Source organism: Tinamus guttatus, unplaced genomic scaffold (assembly GCF_059628265.1).
Source record: "Tinamus guttatus ecotype Peru unplaced genomic scaffold, ASM5962826v1 Tinamus_guttatus_pri_ptg001841l, whole genome shotgun sequence".
Classification (NCBI taxonomy): Eukaryota; Metazoa; Chordata; class Aves; order Tinamiformes; family Tinamidae; genus Tinamus; species Tinamus guttatus.
This window is the reverse complement of record NW_028290375.1, coordinates 1-20069: the sequence shown is the minus strand read 5'-3', so window position 1 is coordinate 20069 and position 20069 is coordinate 1. Positions and strand designations below refer to the sequence as shown.

Below are 20069 nucleotides of genomic sequence, written 5' to 3'. Positions count from 1 at the left end.
TTTTGGGGTGTTTGGAGAATGTTTTGGGGCATTTTGGGGTGTTTTGGGGGTGCATTGGGGCATTTTGGGGGTGTTTTGGGGTATTTGGGGGCATTTTGGGGTGTTCTGGGAGTATTTTGGGGGCACTTTGGGGGTGTTTTGGGGCCTTTTTGGGGGTGTTTTGGGGCATTGTGGGGTGTTTGGGGGTATTTGGGGGCATTTTAGGGTATTTGGGGGCATTTTGGGGTGTTCTGGGAGTATTTTGGGCATTTTGGGGTGTTTTGGGGCGTTTTGGGGCATTTCGGGGTGTTTCAGGGTGTTTTGGGGTATTTGGGGGGTGTTTCGGGGTGTTTTTGGGGTGTTTCGGGGGCTCCTCACCCAGGCGGTCGCTCAGGGGGGGCTCCAGCACCCGCAGCAGCTGCCCCAGCGGCTCCAGCAGCTCCCGGCGCCCCCCGAAGGCGGCACCCTGGGGGGGGGGGGAGGGGGGTGAGACCCCCCCAAAACACCCCATGACCCCCCCAAAACACCCCCATGACCCCGCCCAAACCCCCCCCATCCCCTCTGCACCCCCCAGAGCCTCCCCGGCCCCCCCAAACCGCCCCCAAACGCTCAATCCCCCCCCCAAAAAATGCCCCCATTTGGGGGTGCTGCCCCCCCCCATTTGAGCCTTTTTTGGGGTCTCCTCCCAGTTTTGGGGACCCCAAATTGCAGGAATTCGCCCCCCCTCGTTGGATCTCCCCCTTCGGGGCCTCTTTTCTTGTCCCCCCTCCCCAATTTGGGGTCTCTCTCTGTGTCCCCCCAGTTTGGGGTCTCTGTGTCCCCCCATTTGGGGTCTCTCTCTGTCCTCCCCCACCCCAATTTGGGGGTCTCTGTGTCCCCCAATTCAGGGTCTCTCTCAGTGTCCCCCCATTCGGGGTGTCTCCATGTCCCCCCTCATTCAACATCTGTGTCCCCACTTGGGGTCTCCCCGTCCCCATTCGGGGTCTCCCTGTCCCCATTTTGGGGCTCTGTGTCCCCATTTGGGGTCTCCCCGTGTCCCCCCTCATTCGGGGTGTCCCTGTCCCCAATTTGGGGGTGTCCCAGTTTTGGGGTCCCCCTCACCGCCCGCTCCATGACGCTGCAGAAGGCCCAGAAGGAATCGGCCTCTGTGGAGGCCCCCATTTTGGGGCTCCCCGTCCCCATTTGGGGTGTCTCCGTGTCCCCCCTCACTCGGGGTGTCCCTGTCCCCAATTTGGGGGTGTCCCAGTTTTGGGGTCCCCCTCACCGCCCGCTCCATGACGCTGCAGAAGGCCCAGAAGGAATCGGCCTCCACGGAGGCCCCCATTTTGGGGCTCCCTGTCCCCAATTCGGGGGTGTCCCCATGTCCCCCTCACTCTGGGTGTCTTGTGCCCCCTTGGGGTGTCCCCTGTCCCCGTCCTGGTTTTGGGGTCCCCCTCACCGCCCGCTCCATGACGCTGCAGAAGGCCCAGAAGGAATCGGCCTCCGTAGAGGCCCCCATTTTGGGGCTCCCTGTCCCCATTTGGGGGTGTCTCCGTGTCCCCCCTCACTCGGGGTGTCCCTGTCCCCCCTCGGGGTGTCCCAGTTTTGGGGTCCCCCTCACCGCCCGCTCCATGACGCTGCAGAAGGCCCAGAAGGAATCGGCCTCCGCGGAGGCCCCCATTTTGGGGCTCCCTGTCCCCAATTCCGGGTGTCTCCGTGTCCCCCCTCACTCGGGGTGTCCCTGTCCCCAATTTGGGGGTGTCCCGGTTTTGGGGTCCCCCTCACCGCCCGCTCCATGACGCTGCAGAAGGCCCAGAAGGAATCGGCCTCCGCAGAAGCCCCCCCATTTTGGGGCTCCCCGTCCCCATTTGGGGGTGTCTCCGTGTCCCCCCTCACTTGGGGTGTCCCCGTGTCCCCGTCCCGGTTTTGGGGTCCCCCTCACCGCCCGCTCCATGACGCTGCAGAAGGCCCAGAAGGAATCGGCCTCCGTGGAGGCCCCCATTTGGGGGCTCCCTGTCCCCAATTTGGGGGTGTCTCCGTGTCCCCCCTCACTCGGGGTGTCCCCGTGTCCCCGTCCCGGTTTTGGGGTCCCCCTCACCGCCCGCTCCATGACGCTGCAGAAGACCCAGAAGGAATCGGCCTCCGCGGAGGCCCCTCATTTTGGGGCTCCCTGTCCCCAATTCGGGGGTGTCCCCGTGTCCCCCTCACTTGGGCTGTCCTGTCCCCACTCAGGGTGTCCCCTGTCCCCGTCCCAGTTTTGGGGTCCCCCTCACCCGCCCGCTCCATGACGCTGCAGAAGGCCCAGAAGGAATCGGCCTCCGCGGAGGCCCCCATTTTGGGGCTCCCTGTCCCCATTTGGGGGTGTCTCCGTGTCCCCCCTCACTCGGGGTGTCCCTGTCCCCAATTTGGGGGTGTCCTGGTTTTGGGGTCCCCCTCACCGCCCGCTCCATGACGCTGCAGAAGGCCCAGAAGGAATCGGCCTCCGCGGAGGCCCCCATTTTGGGACTCCCTGTCCCCAATTCGGGGGTGTCCCCATGTCCCCCTCACTCTGGGTGTCCCTGTCCCCAATTTGGGGGTCTCCCAGTTTTGGGGTCCCCCTCACCGCCCGCTCCATGACGCTGCAGAAGGCCCAGAAGGAATCGGCCTCCGCGGAGGCCGCGGCCGCCAGCGGCTCCAGGAGCTCCCACATCCCCCGCACGTAGCCTGGGGGGGGCGGGGGGGGTCAGCGTGGACCCCCCCCCTCCTAAGGAGCCCCCAGACCCCCCAATCCCCGTCCCTGCCCCCTAGGGACCCCCCAGGGACCCCCAAACCCCCCCCACATCCCAGATACCCCCCCAGGGGCCCCCCAATTCCCCCCCAGGCCCCGAGATACCCCCCATGGGACCCCCCAAATCTTCCCCAGACCTCCAAATCCCCCCCAATCCCCCAGATACCCCCCAGGGACCCCCCAAATCCCCCTCCCCAGGCCCCTATGGGCCCCCCAACGCCCCCGGGACCCCCCAGGATCCCCAATTCCCCCCCAGGCCTCCAGGTCCCCCAAGGACCCCCCCAGGCCCCCAGATACCCCCAAGGGACCCCCCCAAATCCCCTCCCCAGTCCCCTATGGGCCCCCCCAACCCCCTTAAGACCCCCCAGGGCCCCCCCAATTCCCCATCCAAACCCCCAGGGACCCCCCACGGACCCCCCAATCCCCCCCCAGGCCCCCACATACACCCCAGGGTGCCCCCAAATCCCCCCCCAGTCCCCTATGGCCCGCCCAGGACCCCCCAAATCCCCCTCTCCAGCCCCAGGGACCCCCCAATTCCCCCCCAGACCCCCAGGACCCCCTCAAAAACCCCCCAATCCCCCCCCAAGCCCCCAGATACCCCCAAGGAACCACCCAATTCCCCCCCAGGGACCCCCCAAATCCCCCCCAAGCCCCCAGATACCCCCCAGGGATGCCCCAATTCTGCCCCAGCCCCCCAGATACCCCCCAGGGACCCCCCAAATCCCCTTCCCCAGGCTCCTATGGACCCCCTACGCCCCGGGACCCCCCCAGGACTCCCCAGTTCCCCCCCCAGGCCCCACTCAAGGACCCCCCAAATCCGCCCCCAACCCTCTTGAGACCCCCCAGGGACCCCCCAAATCCCCACCCCTGTCCCCTATGGGCCCCCAGGACCCCCCAAATCCCCCTCCCCAGCCCCCAGGGACCCCCCAATTCCTCCCCAGACCCCCAGAACCCCCTCAAAGACCCCCCAATCTCCCTCCCCAAGCCCCCAGATACCCCCCAGGAACCCCCCAATTCCCCCCAAGCCCCCAGATACCCCCTCAGGGACCCCCCAAATCCCCCCAAGCCCCCAGGGACCCTCCAATTCCCCCCCCAGGCCCCCAGATACCCCCCAGAGCCCCCCAAATCCCCTCCCCAGTCTCCTATGGGCCCCCCAGGGACCCCCCAATTCCTCCCCAGACCCCCAGAACCCCCTCAAAGACCCCCCAATCCCCCCCAAGCCCCCAGATATCCCCCAGGGACCCCCCAATTCTCCCCCAGGCCCCCAGGGACCCCCCCAGGGATGCCCCAAATGCCCCCCACACCCCCAAATCCCCCCCTGAGTCCCCAGATACCCCTCAAGGGACCCCTCCAATCCCCCTCCCCAGTCCCCTATGGGCCTCCCAATTCCCCCCCAGACCCCAGACCCCACTCAAGGACCCCCAAATCTGCCCCCAAGCCCCCAGATACCCCTCAAGGGACCCCCCCAATTCCCCCCCAGACCCCCAGGGACCCCCTCAAGGGCTCCCCAATTCCCCCTCAGAACCCCAGGACCCCCTCAAGGGACCCCCCAAAATCCCCTCCCCAGCCCCAGGGACCCCCCAAATCTGCCCCCAAGCCCCCAGATACCCCTCAAGGGACCCCCCAATTCCCCCCCAGAGACCCAGGGACCCCCTCAAGGACTCCCCAATTCCCCCTCAGAACCCCAGGACCCCCTCAAGGGACCCCCCAACTCCCCCCCCAGACCCCCAAGGACCCCCCAATTCCCCCCACACCCCCAGATTCCCCCCGGGACCCCCCCGGGACCCCCCCTCACCCAGGTCGAAGTTGTACATGCAGTAGGTGGTCAGGACGTCCCGCAGCAGGGCCCGCGCGGGGGGGGGCAGCGCCGCGGCCCCCCGGGACATGTCCCGCTCTGGGGGGGGGGGGAGTGACGTCACCGCGGGGGGGGGGGGCACAAGGTGACGTCACCGCGAGGCAGCGGGGACACAGTGACGTCACCGGGGGGGGGGGCAGTGCCGCGGCCCCCCGGGACATGTCCCGCTCTGGGGGGGGGGGGAGTGACGTCACCGCGGGGGGGGACACAAGGTGACGTCACCGCGAGGCAGCGGGGACACAGTGACGTCACCGGGGGGGGGCAGCGCCGCGGCCCCCCGGGACATGTCCCGCTCTGGGGGGGGGGGAGTGACGTCACCGCGGGGGGGGGCACAAGGTGACGTCACCGCGAGGCAGCGGGGACACAGTGACGTCACCGGGGGGGGGGGCAGTGCCGCGACCCCCCGGGACATGTCCCGCTCTGGGGGGGGGGCAGTGACGTCACCGCGGGGGGGGGCACAAGGTGACGTCACCGCGAGGCAGCGGGGACACAGTGACGTCACCGGGGGGGGGGGCAGTGCCGCGACCCCCCGGGACATGTCCCGCTCTGGGGGGGGGCAGTGACGTCACCGCGGGGGGGGGCACAAGGTGACGTCACCGCGAGGCAGCGGGGACACCGTGACGTCACCGGGGGGGGGGGGCAGCACCGTGGCCCCCGAGACATGTCCCGGTCTTGGGGGGGTTGGAGGGGGCAGTGACGTCACCGCGGGGGGGGGCAGTGACGTCACCGTCAGGGGGGACACAGTGACATCACTGTGGGGGGGGGGGAGCACCGCAGCCCCCCGCGACATGTCCCGCTCTGGGGGGGGGGGCAGTGACGTCACCGCGGGGGGGGACACAGTGACGTCATCATGGGGGTGACACAGTGACGTCACCGCGGCGGGGAGGGCACAGTGACGTCACCGCGGGGGGGGGCACAGTGACGTCACCGCGGGGGGGGGGGCACAAGGTGACGTCACCACGGGGTGGGGGAGGGACACAGAGACGTCACTGCGGGAGGGGGGACACCACAGGGACCCCCCGTGACACACGTCCCTCTTGGGGGTGGGGGGGAGCAGTGACGTCACGGCGGGGGGGGGCACGGGGACCCCTTGTGACACCTCCCACTCGGGGGGGGGGCAGTGACGTCACTGTGGAGGGCAGGGGGACACGGGGACCCCTTGTGACATGTCCCTCTCTGGAGGGGGGGGGACAGTGATGTCACCATGGGGGGGGACACCATAGGGACGCCCTGTGACACGTCCCGCTCTGGGGGGGGGCAGTGATGTCACCGCAGGGATGGGGGGGACACAGTGACGTCATCAAGGGGAGACACAGTGTCATCACCGGAGAGGGAAAGACAATGACGTCACCACGGGGGGGGCACACAGTGATGTCACGTCACTGCGGGGGGAGGGCAGTGATGTCACCACGGGGGAAGAACACAGTGACCTCATCACGGGGGGGACAGAGTGACGTCACCGCAGAGAAAAAAGCAGTGATGTCATGGGGGGGGGGGGAACACAGACGTCACCTTGTGAGCACAGGGGGAGGGCAGTGATGTCACCGCGGGGGGGGGCACAGTGACATCACCGCAGAAGGAAGGACAATGATGTCACCATGGTGGGGGGGGACACAGTGACGTCACCGCGTCACTGCGGGGGGGGGGAGGGCAGTGATGTCACCACAGGTGGGGGGGCACAGTGACATCACCCTGTGGCCGCAGGGGGAGGGCAGTGATGTCACCACGGGAAGGGGGGGGCAGTGACGTCATCACGGGGGGGACACAGTGACACCACGACAAAGGGAAGGGAAGGGATGTCACTGGGGGGGGGGGAGGGCACAGTGACGTCACCCCGGGGGGGGAACGCGGTGACGTCACCCTGGAGGGGCCGCGGTGACGTCGCGGTGACGTCGCGGTGACGTCGCTCTCACCCAGGCGGCTCCGGTAGCGCCGCAGGGGCCGGTTCCGCCGCTGCTGCCCCGGGCTCAGCGAGAGCCACTGCAGCTTCATGCGCCCGTAGTCGGCCCTGCGGCACCGTGTCACCGTGTCACCGTGTCACCATGTCACCGGGTCACCGTGTCACCTTGTCACCGTGTCACCGCGGCACCGTGTCACCGTGTCACCATGTCACCGCGTCACCGCGTCACCGTGTCACCGTGTCACCGTGACACCATGTCACCGTGTCACCGCGTCACCATGTCACTGTGTCACCGTGTCACTGTGTCACCGTGTCACCGCGTCACCGCGTCACCGTGTCACTGTGTTCCCGCGTCACCATGTCATTGTGTCCCCACGTCACCGTGTCACCATGTCACCATGTCACCTTGTCATCGTGTCACCGTGTCACCATATCGCCATGTCACCAGGTCACCGCGTCACCGTTTCGCCATGTCCCCATGTCCCCATGTCACCGTATCATCGTGTCACCATGTCCCCACGTCACCGTGTCCCCACGCCACCGTGTCACCGCGTCACCGTGTCACCGCGTCACCGCATCACTGCGTCCCCATGTCCCCACGTCACCGTGTCACCAGGTCACCGCATCACCCTGTCACCAGGTCACCGCGTCACCTCGTCACCGTGTCCCCATGTCACCGTGTCACCTCGTCATTGTGTCACCGCGTCACCATGTCCCCATGTCACCGCGTCACCATGTCACTGTGTCACTGCATCACCGTGTCACCACGTCACCGTGTCACCATGTCACCATGTCACCGCGTCACGTCACCGTGTCACCACGTCACCGTGTCCCCGTGTCACCCCCAACCTCCCCGGACCCAAATTCCTCCCCAAATGTCCCCAAATGTCCCCACCCGGGACCATCAAGCCCCCCCGATCTTCCCGGGACCCCCAAGTGCCACTAAAGTCCCCAAACTCCCCCATCCCCCGCCCCGCACCCCATGTCCCCCAATGTCCCCAATGTCTGCAGCTTTTCCCCCATGCCCCCCCATGTCCCCCTGTCCCCACATGTCCCATCACGTCCCCATGTCCCTCCAAATCCCCCATGTCCCTCCATATCCCCTCATGTCCCCATGTCGCCAATGTCCCCATGTCTCCCCATGTCCCCCATGTCCCTCCATGTCCCCATGTCCCTCCATGTCCCCATGTCCCTCCATGTCCCCCATATCCGCATATCCCCATGTCCCCCATGTCCCTCCATGTCCCCATGTCCCCCCACGTCCCCCATGTCCCCCCATGTCCCCATGTCCCCCATGTCCCCATGTCCCTCCATGTCCCCCATGTCCCCGTATCCCCCCATGTCCCCATGTCCCTCCATGTCCCCATGTCCCCCCACGTCCCCCATGTCCCCATGTCCCTCCATATCCCCTCATGTCCCCATGTCGCCAATGTCCCCCATGTCCCTCCATGTCCCCCCATGTCCCTCCATGTCCCCCATATCCCCATATCCCCCCATGTCCCCATGTCCCTCCATGTCCCCCATGTCCCTCCATGTCCCTCCATGACCCCATGTCCCCCCATGTCCCCCATGTCCCCCACGTCCCCCCATGTCCCCATGTCCCCCCATGTCCTCCATGTCCCCCATGTCCTCCATGTCCCCCATGTCCCCATATCCCCCTATGTCCCCATGTCCCCCCATGTCCCCCCATTTCCCCCCATGTCTCCCACGTCCCCCCATGTCCCCATGTCCCTCCATGTCCCCATGTCCCCCCACGTCCCCCATGTCCCCATGTCCCTCCATGTCCCCCATGTCCCCATATCCCCCCATGTCCCCATGTCCCCCCATGTCCCTCCATGTCTCCCACGTCCCCCCATGTCCCCCCATGTCCCCATGTCCCCCATGTCCCCATGTCCCTCCATGTCCCCCCATGTCCCCATGTCCCCCCATGTCCCCATGTCCCCCATGTCCCCCCTTGTCCCCCATGTCCCCCATGTCCCCCATGTCCCCATGTCCCCCCATGTCCCCCATGTCCCCTCACCGCCGCTGTCGCTCCCGGGTGGCCTCGTCGCCGTCACTGCCCCCCCAGGGCCGCAGCCCCAGGAGCCGCCACCAGCCCCGGGGCCGGGCGGCCTCGCTCAGGCCCTGCCGGGGGCGGGGCCACCTCAGGACACGCCCCCCGGCCCAAAGACCCGCCCCCAGAACCCCTTTAAATGCACGTGGCCCCTTTAAATGCACGTGGCCCTTTAAAAGGACGTGGCCTCTTTAAAAGAACCTGATTTCTCTAAGGAAGCCCCGCCCCCTTATAGGGATCCCCTAACCCCGCCCACACACAAGAGGCTCCGCCCACCTGTAGCCCCCCCGGACAAAGCCCCACCCATTATGAGACCACGCCCCCATTTGAAAGCCCCGCCCCCACCTTCGGTCCCACCCACCCCCCGGGGGTCTCTGCTGAGTGACCCCTCCCCTCCCTTTTATAGCCCCGCCCCCTCAAAAGGCCACGCCCCGCTCACTAGACCCCACCCCTGCAGGCCCCACCCCCGCCATCAGCATATTTCCCGTTTAAGCCCCGCCCCCGCCCCACCTGCAGACCCCGCCCCCTCAAGCCCCGCCCCTTCACAAGCCCCGCCCTCCGCGGGCCCCGCCCTCACCCCGCGGAACAGCCGCCATCGCAGCCCCAGGGGGTCCCGGACCCGCCCATCCGCGTCCAGGCTCCGCCCCCACTCGGCCTCCGTCACCGGCGGCCCCCGGGGGGGGCGGGGCCGGGGGCCCAGGCGCACCTGGAGAGGGAGGAGCCCGTCTGGCCCCGCCCCCTTGGCAATTGCCCCGCCCCTCCCACTCTCCCCTTGCCCCTCCCGCCCCCTTGACCCCGCCTCCCTGCAGGTCTTGCTGCTCCCATCTACACCCCGCCCCCCTAGGCCACGCCCACCCTTCCTGGCCCTGCCCCTCCCACCAGCTTCGGCCCCGCCCCCTTCTCACTGCCCCCCTCCCCTCTTTGGCCCCGCCTACTGGGGCTTGGCCCTGCCCCCAGCCCCACCCCATCCTGCTGGCCCCACCCCTTCTCACTACCCCGGCCCCCTCCCCTCTTTGGCTCCACCTACTGGGACGTGGCCCCGCCCCCAGCCCCGCCCCATCCCGCTGGCCCCGCCCCTTCTCAACGTCCTGGCCCTGCCCCTCTGCCAGCCGATCCCACCCCCTCCAGCCTGGCCCCCCCGCCCCCCCGCCTCGTGCTTGGCCCCGCCCCCTCCCCATTTGCCCCGCCCCCTTTGGCCCCGCCCACTCACGCAGCTGATGACCTCGAACGGTGGCTCCGCCTCCTCGCTGGGGGCGGGGCCTCGCGGCCCCCCCAGGAGCTGCCCCACCCGCGAGAGCCCCCCCAGGGTGGCGGCGTAGGGGGCCTGGAGCAGCCGCTGGGGGGGGGGTCCGGGAATGTCCCCAATGTCCCCACGGGGTCACCAGGATCCCCAATGTCCCCACGGGGTCCCCCAATGTCCCCACGGAGCCCCCCAATGTCCCCACGGGGTCCCCAGGGTCCCCAATGTCCCCGCAGGGTCCCCAATGTCCCCACGGGGTCCTCAGGGTCCCCGATGTTGCCACGGAGCCCCCCAATGTCCCCACGGGGTCCCCAATGTCCCCACCGGGTCCCCAGGGTCCCCAATGTCCCCACGGGGCCCCGGTGTCCCCACGGGGTCCCCGATGTCCCCACGGGGTCACCAGGGTCCCCAATGTCCCCACGGGGTCCCCCATGTCCCCACGGGGTCCGCAATGTCCCCACAGAGCCCCCCAATGTCCCCACGGGGTCCCCAGGGTCCCCAATGTCCCCGCAGGGTCCCCAATGTCCCCATGGAGTCCCCAATGTCCCCACGGGGTCCTCAGGGTCCCCGATGTCCCCACGGAGCCCCCCAATGTCCCCACGGGGTCCCCAATGTCCCCACCGGGTCCCCAGGGTCCCCTATGTCCCCACGGGGCCCCGGTGTCCGGGCTCCTCCTCCCGTGGGGTCCCCAATGTCCCCAGATGTCCCCAAGGTCCTTGATGTCCCCACAGGGTCCCCAAGGTCCCCACGAGGTCCCCGATGTCCCCGCGGGGTCACTAGGGTCCCCAATGTCCCCACAGGGTCCCCAATGTCCCCACGGGGCCCTGGTGTCCGGGCTCCCCCTCCCGTGGCGTCCCCAATGTCCCCAGATGTCCCCAAGGTCCTCGATGTCCCCATGGGGTCCCCCAATGTCCCCACGGGGTCCCCGATGTCGCCATGGGCTCACCAGGGTCCCCAATGTCCCCACGGGGTCCCCAATGTCCCCACGGGGTCCCCAGGGTCCCCAGTGTCCACACGGAGCCCCCCAATGTCCCCACGGAGCCCCCCAATGTCCCCACGGGGTCCCCGATGTCCCCACGGGGTCACCAGGGTCCCCAATGTCCCCACAGGGTCCCCAATGTCCACACGGGGTCCCCGATGTCCCCGCGGGGTCCCCAGGGTCCTCGATGTCCACACAGAGCCCCCTAATGTCCCCACGGAGTCCCCAATGTCCCCACGGGGTCCCCGATGTCCCCACGGGGTCACCAGGGTCCCCAATGTCCCCACGGGGTCCCCGATATCCCCGCGGGGTCACCAGGGTCCCCAATGTCCCCACAGGGTCCCCAATGTCCACACGGAGACCCCTAATGTCCCCACGGAGTCCCCAATGTCCCCACGAGGTCCCCAATGTCCCCGCGGGGTCCCCCGGGTCCCTGATGTCCACATGGGGCCCTGGTGTCCAGGCTCCCCCCTTCCCTGGTGTCCCTGATGTCCCCAGATGTCCCCAGGGTCCCCGACGTCCTCGCGGGGCCCTGGTGTCCGGGCTCCCCCCACCCCGGGGGCCTGGGTGTCCCCGATGTCCCCAGGGTCCCCAATGTTCCCAGGGTCCGGGGTGTCCCCAATGTCCCCAGGGTCCCTAGTGTCCCCAGGGTCCTGGGTGTCCCCAATGTCCCAAGGTGTCCCTGGTGTTCCCACTGTCCCCAGGGTCCCCGATGTCCCCAGGGTACCAGGTGTCCCCAGAGTCCAGGGTGGCCTTAATGTCCCCAGGCATCCCTGATGTCCCTGATGTCCCCAGGGTCCCGGCTGTCCCCAGGGTCCCGGGTATCCCCAATGTCCCCAGGATCCCGGGTGTCCCCGATGTCCCCAGGGTCCCCGATGTCCCCAGGTGTCCCCGATGTCCCCAGGATCCCGGGTATCCCCAGGTGTCCCCAATGTCCCCAAGTGTCCCCGATGTCCCCAGGGTCCCGCCTGTCCCCAGGGTCCCGGGTATCCCCGATGTCCCCAGGGTCCCCGATGTCCCCAGGTGTCCCCCAGATCCCGGGTGTCCCCAGGTGTCCCCGATGTCCCCAGGGTCCCCGATGTCCCCAGGTTCCCCGATGTCCCCGATGTCCCCAGGTGTCCCCCAGATCCTGGGTGTCCCCAAGGTCCCCGATGTCCCCAGGGTCCCGGCTGTCCCCAGGGTCCCGGGTATCCCCAATGTCCCCAGGGTCCCGGGTGTCCCCGATGTCCCCCAGATCCCGGGTGTGCCCAGGGTCCCCGATGTCCCCAGGGTCCTGGGTGTCCCCAGGGTCCCCGATGTCCCCAGGTGTCCCCCAGATCCCGGGTGTCCCAGGTGTCCCCGATGTCCCCAGGTGTCCCTGGGGTCTCCGATGTCCCCAGGTGTCCCCGATGTCCCCACAGTCGCTGATGTCCTGATGTCCCCAAGTGTCCCCGATGTCCCCAGGGTCCCGGGTGTCCCCAGGTGTCCCCGATGTCCCCAGGTGTCCCCCAGATCCCGGGTGTCCCCAATGTCCCCAAGTGTCCCTGATGTCCCCAGGGTCCCCGATGTCCCCAGGTGTCCCCCAGATCCCGGGTGTCCCCAGGTGTCCCCAATGTCCCCAAGTGTCCCCGATGTCCCCAGGGTCCCCGATGTCCCCAGGTGTCCCCCAGATCCCGGGTGTCCCCAGGTGTCCCCGATGTCCCCAGAGTCCCGGCTGTCCCCAGGTATCCCCAATGTCCCCAGGATCCTGGGTATCCCCGATGTCCCCAGGGTCCCCGATGTTCCCAGGTGTCCCCCAGGGTCCCGGCTGTCCCCTGGTGTCCCCGATGTCCCCAGGTGTCCCCAATGTCCCCAGGTGTCCCCGATGTCCCCAGGTGTCCCTGGGGTCTCCGATGTCCCCAGGTGTCCCCGATGTCCCCACAGTCGCTGATGTCCTGATGTCCCCAAGTGTCCCCGATGTCCCCAGGGTCCCGGGTGTCCCCAGGTGTCCCCGATGTCCCCAGGTGTCCCCCAGAGTCCCGGCTGTCCCCAGGTGTCCCCAATGTCCCCAAGTGTCCCCGATGTCCCCAGGGTCCCCGATGTCCCCAGGTGTCCCCCAGATCCTGGGTGTCCCCAGGTATCCCCAATGTCCCCAGGATCCTGGGTATCCCCGATGTCCCCAGGGTCCCTGATGTCCCCAGGTGTCCCCCAGGGTCCCAGCTGTCCCCCGGTGTCCCCGATGTCCCCAGGTGTCCCCAATGTCCCCAGGTGTCCCCGATGTCCCCAGGGTCCCGGGTGTCCCAGGTGTCCCCGATGTCCCCATGTCCCCGATGTCCCCAGGTGTCCCCGATGTCCCCAATGTCACTCACGGTGACGAGGCCGGGGCCGGGCTCGCCCGGGGGGGGGGCTCCGGGGGGCAGCACCAGGAGCAGCCGGGGGTCCCGGGGGGACCTGGGGGGGGGAGGTGGCCGTGTCACCCCCCATGTCCCCCCCGTGTCCCCAATGTCCCCCCATGTCCCCCCCAGGCTGCTCCATGTCCCCCATGCCCCCCCCGTGTCCCCAATGTCCCCCCTGTCCCCCCATATCCCCATGTCCCCCCCATGTCCCAAATGTCCCCCCTGTCCCCCCATATCCCCCATGTCCCCCCCATATCCCCCATGTCCCCATCCCCCACGTCCCCCATGTCCCCCCAATGTCCCCATGTCCTGGTGTCCCCTGCAATGCCCCCAGTATCCCCAATGTCCCCATGTCCCCCCAAATCCCCCCGTCCCCCTGTGTCCCCATGTCCCCCATATCCTCCCTGTCCCCCCATATCCCCATGTCCCCACCATGTCCCCCATGTCTCCCATGTCCCCCCGTGCCCATGTCCCCCGCCTCCCCCACATCCCCATGTCCCCCCAATGTCCCCAATGTCCCCATGTCCTTCCATATCCCCATATCCCCCGTGTCCCCATGTCACCTCCAATGTCGCCAATGTCCTCTATGTCCCAAATGTCTCCCTTGTCCCCATGTCCCCAATGTCCCCAATGTCCCCATTGTCCCCCATTGTCCCCAATGTCCCCATATCCCCCATTGTCCCCATTATCCCCATTGTCCCCATTGTCCCCATTGTCCCCATTGTCCCCTACGGCTCCATCCTCAGTGTCTCCCTCAGCCGCCGCAGCAGCCCCCGCGCCCCCCATGTCCCCAATGTCCCCATATCCCCCATTGTCCCCATTATCCCCAATGTCCCCATTGTCCCCCATTGTCCCCATATCCCCCATTGTCCCCATTATCCCCATTATCCCCAATGTCCCCAATGTCCCCAATGTCCCCATTGTCCCCAATGTCCCCCATGTCCCCAATGTCCCCATTGTCCCCAATGTCCCCATATCCCCCATTATCCCCAATGTCCCCATTGTCCCCATTGTCCCCAATGTCCCCTCATTGTCCCCATTGTCCCCTACGGCTCCATCCTCAGTGTCTCCCTCAGCCGTCGCAGCAGCCCCCGCGCCCCCCATGTCCCCATTGTCCCCATATCCCCCATTGTCCCCATTGTCCCCATTATCCCCACTGTCCCCATTGTCTCCATGTCCCCCCATGTCCCCAATGTCCCCATGTCCCCCCATTGCCCCCAATGTCCCCATTGTCCCCAATGTCCCCAATGTCCCCCATACCCCCCCATGTCCCCATTGTCCCCAATGTCCCCAATGTCCCCCCATTGTCCCCATACGGCTCCATCCACAGCGTCTCCCGCAGCCTCTGCAGCAGCCCCCGCGCCCCCCCGTGTCCCCAATGTCCCCAATGTCCCCAATGTCCCCCCAATGTCCCCAATGTCCCCAATGTCCCCATTGTCCCCAATGTCCCCCCAATGTCCCCATTGTCCCCATTGTCCCCTACGGCTCCATCCTCAGTGTCTCCCTCAGCCGCCGCAGCAGCCCCCGTGCCCCCCATGTCCCCAATGTCCCCAATGTCCCCCATGTCCCCAATGTCCCCATGTCCCCCCCGTGTCCCCATTGTCCCCATTGTCCCCAATGTCCCATACGGCTCCATCCTCAGTGTCTCCCTCAGCCGTCGCAGCAGCCCCCGCGCCCCCCATGTCCCCATTGTCCCCAATGTCCCCATTGTCCCCATCGTCCCCATTGTCCCCAATGTCCCCCCCTGTCCCCATTGTCCCCAATGTCCCCTCATTGTCCCCATTGTCCCATACGGCTCCATCCTCAGTGTCTCTCTCAGCCGCCGCAGCAGCCCCCGCGCCCCCCATGTCCCCATTGTCCCCAATGTCCCCCCATTATCCCCATGTCCCCATTGTCCCCAATGTCCCCATATCCCCCATTGTCCCCATGCCCCTATTGTCCCCAATGTCCCCTCATTGTCCCCAATGTCCCATACGGCTCCATCCTCAGTGTCTCCCTCAGCCGTCGCAGCAGCCCCCGCGCCCCCCCATGTCCCCATTGTCCCCATATCCCCCATTGTCCCCATTATCCCCAGTGTCCCCAATGTCCCCCCAATGTCCCCATTGTCCCCAATGTCCCCCATGTCCCCAATGTCCCCAATGTCCCCATTGTCCGCAATGTCCCCATGTCCCCATTGTCCCCAATGGCCCCCATGTCCCCATTGCCCCCATTGTCCCCAATGTCCCCATTGTCCCCAATGTCCCCTCATTGTCCCCATTGTCCCATACGGCTCCATCCTCAGTGTCTCTCTCAGCCGTCGCAGCAGCCCCCGCGCCCCCCGTGTCCCCAATGTCCCCATTGTCCCCAATGTCCCCCATGTCCCCATTGTCCCCATGTCCCCCCCGTGTCCCCCATGTCCCCATTGTCCCCTCATTGTCCCCATTGTCCCCTACGGCTCCATCCTCAGTGTCTCTCTCAGCCGTTGCAGCAGCCCCCGCGCCCCCCCATGTCCCCAATGTCCCCATTATCCCCATTGTCCCCAATGCCCCCCATGTCCCCAATGTCCCCAATGTCCCCAATGTCCCCATTGTCCCCAATGTCCCCATTGTCCCCATTGTCCCCTACGGCTCCATCCTCAGTGTCTCCCGCAGCCGTCGCAGCAGCCCCCGCGCCCCCCCGTGTCCCCAATGTCCCCAATGTCCCCATTGTCCCCAATGTCCCCCATGTCCCCATTGTCCCCATTATCCCCATTGTCCCCAATGTCCCCATCGTCCCCATTGTCCCCATTGTCCCCAATGTCCCCATTGTCCCCATGTCCCCCCCGTGTCCCCATTGTCCCCATTGTCCCCAATGTCCCCAATGTCCCCATTATCCCCAATGTCCCCATTGTCCCCTCATTGTCCCCATTGTCCCCTACGGCTCCATCCTCAGTGTCTCCCGCAGCCGTCGCAGCAGCCCCCGCGCCCCCCCGTGTCCCCAATGTCCCCAATGTCCCCATTGTCCCCAATGTCCCCCATGTCCCCATTGTCCCCATTATCCCCATTGTCCCCAATGTCCCCATCGTCCCCATTGTCCCCATTGTCCCCAATGTCCCCATTGTCCCCATGTCCCCCCCCGTGTCCCCATTGTCCCCATTGTCCCCAATGTCCCCAATGTCCCCATTATCCCCAATGTCCCCATTGTCCCCTCATTGTCCCCAATGTCCCCTACGGCTCCATCCTCAGTGTCTCCCTCAGCCGCCGCAGCAGCCCCCGCGCCCCCCATGTCCCCAATGTCTCCAATGTCCCCATTATCCCCAATATCCCCATTGTCCCCATGTCCCCCCCCGTGTCCCCATTGTCCCCATTGTCCCCCATGTCCCCATTGTCCCCCATGTCCCCATTGTCCCCATTATCCCCATTGTCCCCATTGTCCCCATTGTCCCCTCATTGTCCCCATTGTCCCCTACGGCTCCATCCTCAGTGTCTCCCGCAGCCGTCGCAGCAGCCCCCGCGCCCCCCCCCGCGGGAAGTGCAGGGCGGGGGGGCAGGGCCCCCCCCCGGGCAGCAGCAGCAGGAAGGGGGGGCCGCGGGGGGGGCGGCCCCGGCGCACGGCCCCCACCGAGGACAGGGCCACCCGGAAGGGCCCGGGGGGGGCGCGGGGACCTGGGGGGGGGGGACACGGAGCTGCCACCTGCCCCGGGAGGCACCGGGGCCCCCCGGGTCGCACAATGTCCCCCAATGTCCCCCCATGTCCCCCCGTGTCCCCATGTCCCTCCATGTCCCCCATATCCCCCAATGTCCCTTCATGTCCCTCCATGTCCCCCTATGTCCCCCCATGTCCCCATGTCCCTCCATGTCCCCCATATCCCCCCATGTCCCTTCATGTCCCTCCATGTCCCCCCGATGTCCCGCCATGTCCCTTCATGTCCCTCCATGTCCCCCCGTGTCCCCCCATGTCCCTCCATGTCCCCCAATGTCCCATGTCCCCCCATGTCCCTCCATGTTCCCCCGTGTCCCCCCAAGTCCCCCCATATCCTCCATGTCCCCCCATGTCCCCCTATGTCCCCCAATGTCCCCCCATGTCCCTCCGTGTCCCCCCATGTCCCTTCTTGTCCCCCAATGTCCCATGTCCCCCCATGTCCCCCCATGTCCCTCTATATCCCCCTGTTCCTCCATCGTGTCCCCCCATGTCCCCCCATGTCCCTATATCCCTGTATCCCCCCCCATGTCCCCATGTCCCCGTGTCCCCCCATGTCCCCATGTCCCCACGTCCTCATGTCCCCCCATGTCCCCATGTCCCCATATCCCCCCATGTCCCCCCATGTCCCCATGTCCCTCCATGTCCCCATGTCCCCCATGTCCCCCCATGTCCCCATGTCCCCATGTCCCCCATATCCCTCCATGTCCCCACGTCCCCATGTCCCCCCATGTCCCCCCCCATGTCCCCATATTCCCCCATGCCCCCCCCATGTCCCCATGCCCCACCATGTCCCCCCATGTCCCCATGTCCCCATGTCCCCCCATGCCCTCCCATGTCCCCCCATGTCCCTTCATGTCCCCCTATCCCCCCATGCCCCCCCATGTCCCCCCATGTCCCCACGTCCCCCCATGTCCCCCCATGTCCCCATGTCCCCATGTCCCCCCATGCCCTCCCATGTCCCCCCATGTCCCTTCATGTCCCCCTATCCCCCCATGCCCCCCCATGTCCCCCCCATGTCCCCACGTCCCCCCATGTCCCCCCATGTCCCCCCATGTCCCCATGTCCCCCCACATCCCCCCCCTGTCCCCCCCATGTCCCCATATCCCCCCATGTCCCCCCATGTCCCCATGTCCCGCATCCCCATGTCCCCGTGTCCCCGTATTCCCCCGTGTCCCCATGTTCCCATGTCCCCATGTCCCCCTATGCCCCCCATGTTCCCATGTCCCCATATCCCCCCATGTCCCCATGTCGCCCCGTGTCCCCATGTCCCCATATCCCCCCATGCCCTCCCATGTCCCCCCCATGTCCCCACGTCCCCATGTCCCCCCGTGTCCCCATGTCCCCATGCCCCCCCATGCCCTCCCATGTCCCCCCATGTCCCTCCATGTCCCTCCATGTCCCTCCATGTCTCTTCATGTCCCCCCATGTCCCCCCATGTCCCCCCATGTCCCTCCATGTCCCCCAATGTCCTCTCATGTCCCCCCGTGTCCCCCCGTGTCCCCCCTGTCCCCCCGTGTCCCCCCTGTCCCGGTACCGGGGGGCGGCTGCAGCCGGGGGGCGCTGACCACGGCCCAGTCGGGTTCGTAGCCGGGGTCCAGCAGCTCCGCGACGGCCTCGGCCCCGTCGTCATCGTCACCGTCCTCGTCCCCGGTGTCACCTCCCGCTGCCACCCCCCTGCGGGGGGACGGGGACGGGGGGGTTACGGACTGGGGGGGCAGATGGGGGTCCTGGGGGGCAGATGTGGGTCCCGTGGGGCAGTTATGGGTCCCATGGGGCAGTTGTGGGTCCCGTGGGGCAGTTGTGGGTCCCATGGGGCAGTTATGGGTCCCATGGGGCAGTTATGGGTCCCAGGGGGGGCAGTTGTGGGTCCCATGGGGCAGTTTTGGGTCCCGTGGGGCAGTTGTGGGTCCCATGGGGCAGTTGGGGTCCCGGCTCTCACCGTGTCCCCGGGCGGCTCCAGCGGCTCCCACTGCAGCGTCACCTCCCCGGCCTGCGGAGCGGGATGGACCGGGATGAATACGGAAAAATATGGACCAGGATGGGGGAATATGGAAAAATATGGACCGGGATGGGGGAATATGGACCGGGATGGACCGGGATGGGGGAATATGGAAAAATATGGGCCGGGATGGGGGAATATGGAAAAATACGGACTGGGATGGACCCGGATGGACCGGGATGGAGGAATACGGAAAAATACGGACCGGGATGGGGGAATATGGACCGAGATGGACCGAGATGGGGGAATATGGAAAAATACGGACCGGGATGGACCAGGATGGGGGAATACGGAAAAATATGAACACGGATGCGCGAATATGGACCAAAATGGACTGAGATGGGGGAATATGGAAAAATATGGACCGCGACGGACCGGAATGGGGGAATATGGAGAAATATGAACGCGGATGGAGGAATACAGAAAAATATGGACCGGGATGGACCGGGATAGGGGAATACGGAAAAATATGGGCCGGGATGCGGGAATATGGACCGAGATGGACCGAGATGAGGGAATATGGAAAAATATGGACCGGGATGGACCAGGATGGGGGAATATAGAAAAATACGGATTGGGATGGGGGAATATGGAAAAATATGGACCGGGATGGAAGAATATGGAGCAATATGGACCGGGATAGGAGAATATAGAGCAATATGGACCAGGATGAAGCAATATGGACTGGGACCAGGTAGACTGGGATGGACCGGAATGGACCAGAACAGAGGAATACGGACCGGGATGGAGCAATATGGACCGGAACAGACCAGCATGGAGCAATATGGACCGGGATGAACCAATATGGACTGGGGTAGAGAAATTTGGACCAGGAAGGACTGCCATGGACCAGAACAGAGGAATATGGACCGGGATGGAGGAATATGGACTGGAATAGAGCAGCATGGAGCAATATGGACTGGGATGGAGAAATATGGACCGGGATGCAGAAATATGGACCAAGTGGACTGGGATGGACCAGAACAGACCAGATCAGAGGAACATGGACCACGGTGGACCAGGATAGAGCAATATGGACCGGGATAGAGAAATATGGACCAGGTGGACTGGGATGGACTGGGATGGACCAGAACAGACCAGAAAAGAGAAATATGGACCGGGATGGAGCAGGATGGACCAGGATGGACCAGGATACGGCAGGATGAACCAGGATGGAGCAATATGGACCGGGATGGAGCAATATGGACCGGGATGGAGCAGGATAAAGCAGGATAGACCAGGATGGAGCAATATGGACCGGGATGGAGCAATATGGACCGGGATGGAGCAGGATAAAGCAGGAT

General features: G+C 66.2%; 1 protein-coding gene and 1 long non-coding RNA gene across 2 annotated transcripts; one reads left to right on the top strand and one right to left on the bottom strand.

Annotated features, from left to right (window-relative positions):
* Positions 1 to 357: 357 nt before the first annotated feature.
* On the bottom strand, positions 358 to 19935 carry LOC148590017 (TBC1 domain family member 17-like; the record flags this gene model as incomplete). The annotated part of the gene is made up of 11 exons (XM_088539561.1): positions 358 to 445; positions 2561 to 2661; positions 4521 to 4619; positions 6494 to 6588; positions 8501 to 8604; positions 9111 to 9239; positions 9744 to 9869; positions 13080 to 13161; positions 16534 to 16729; positions 18301 to 18429; positions 19854 to 19935. Coding segments are annotated over 11 exons (1231 nt in total), but the record flags the coding sequence as incomplete, so codon positions are not given.
* Positions 9966 to 11169, top strand: LOC148590018 (uncharacterized). The gene is made up of 3 exons (XR_015914385.1): positions 9966 to 10019; positions 10239 to 10296; positions 11153 to 11169. It is a non-coding gene; the product is annotated as an uncharacterized LOC148590018 (long non-coding RNA).
* Positions 19936 to 20069: the final 134 nt, after the last annotated feature.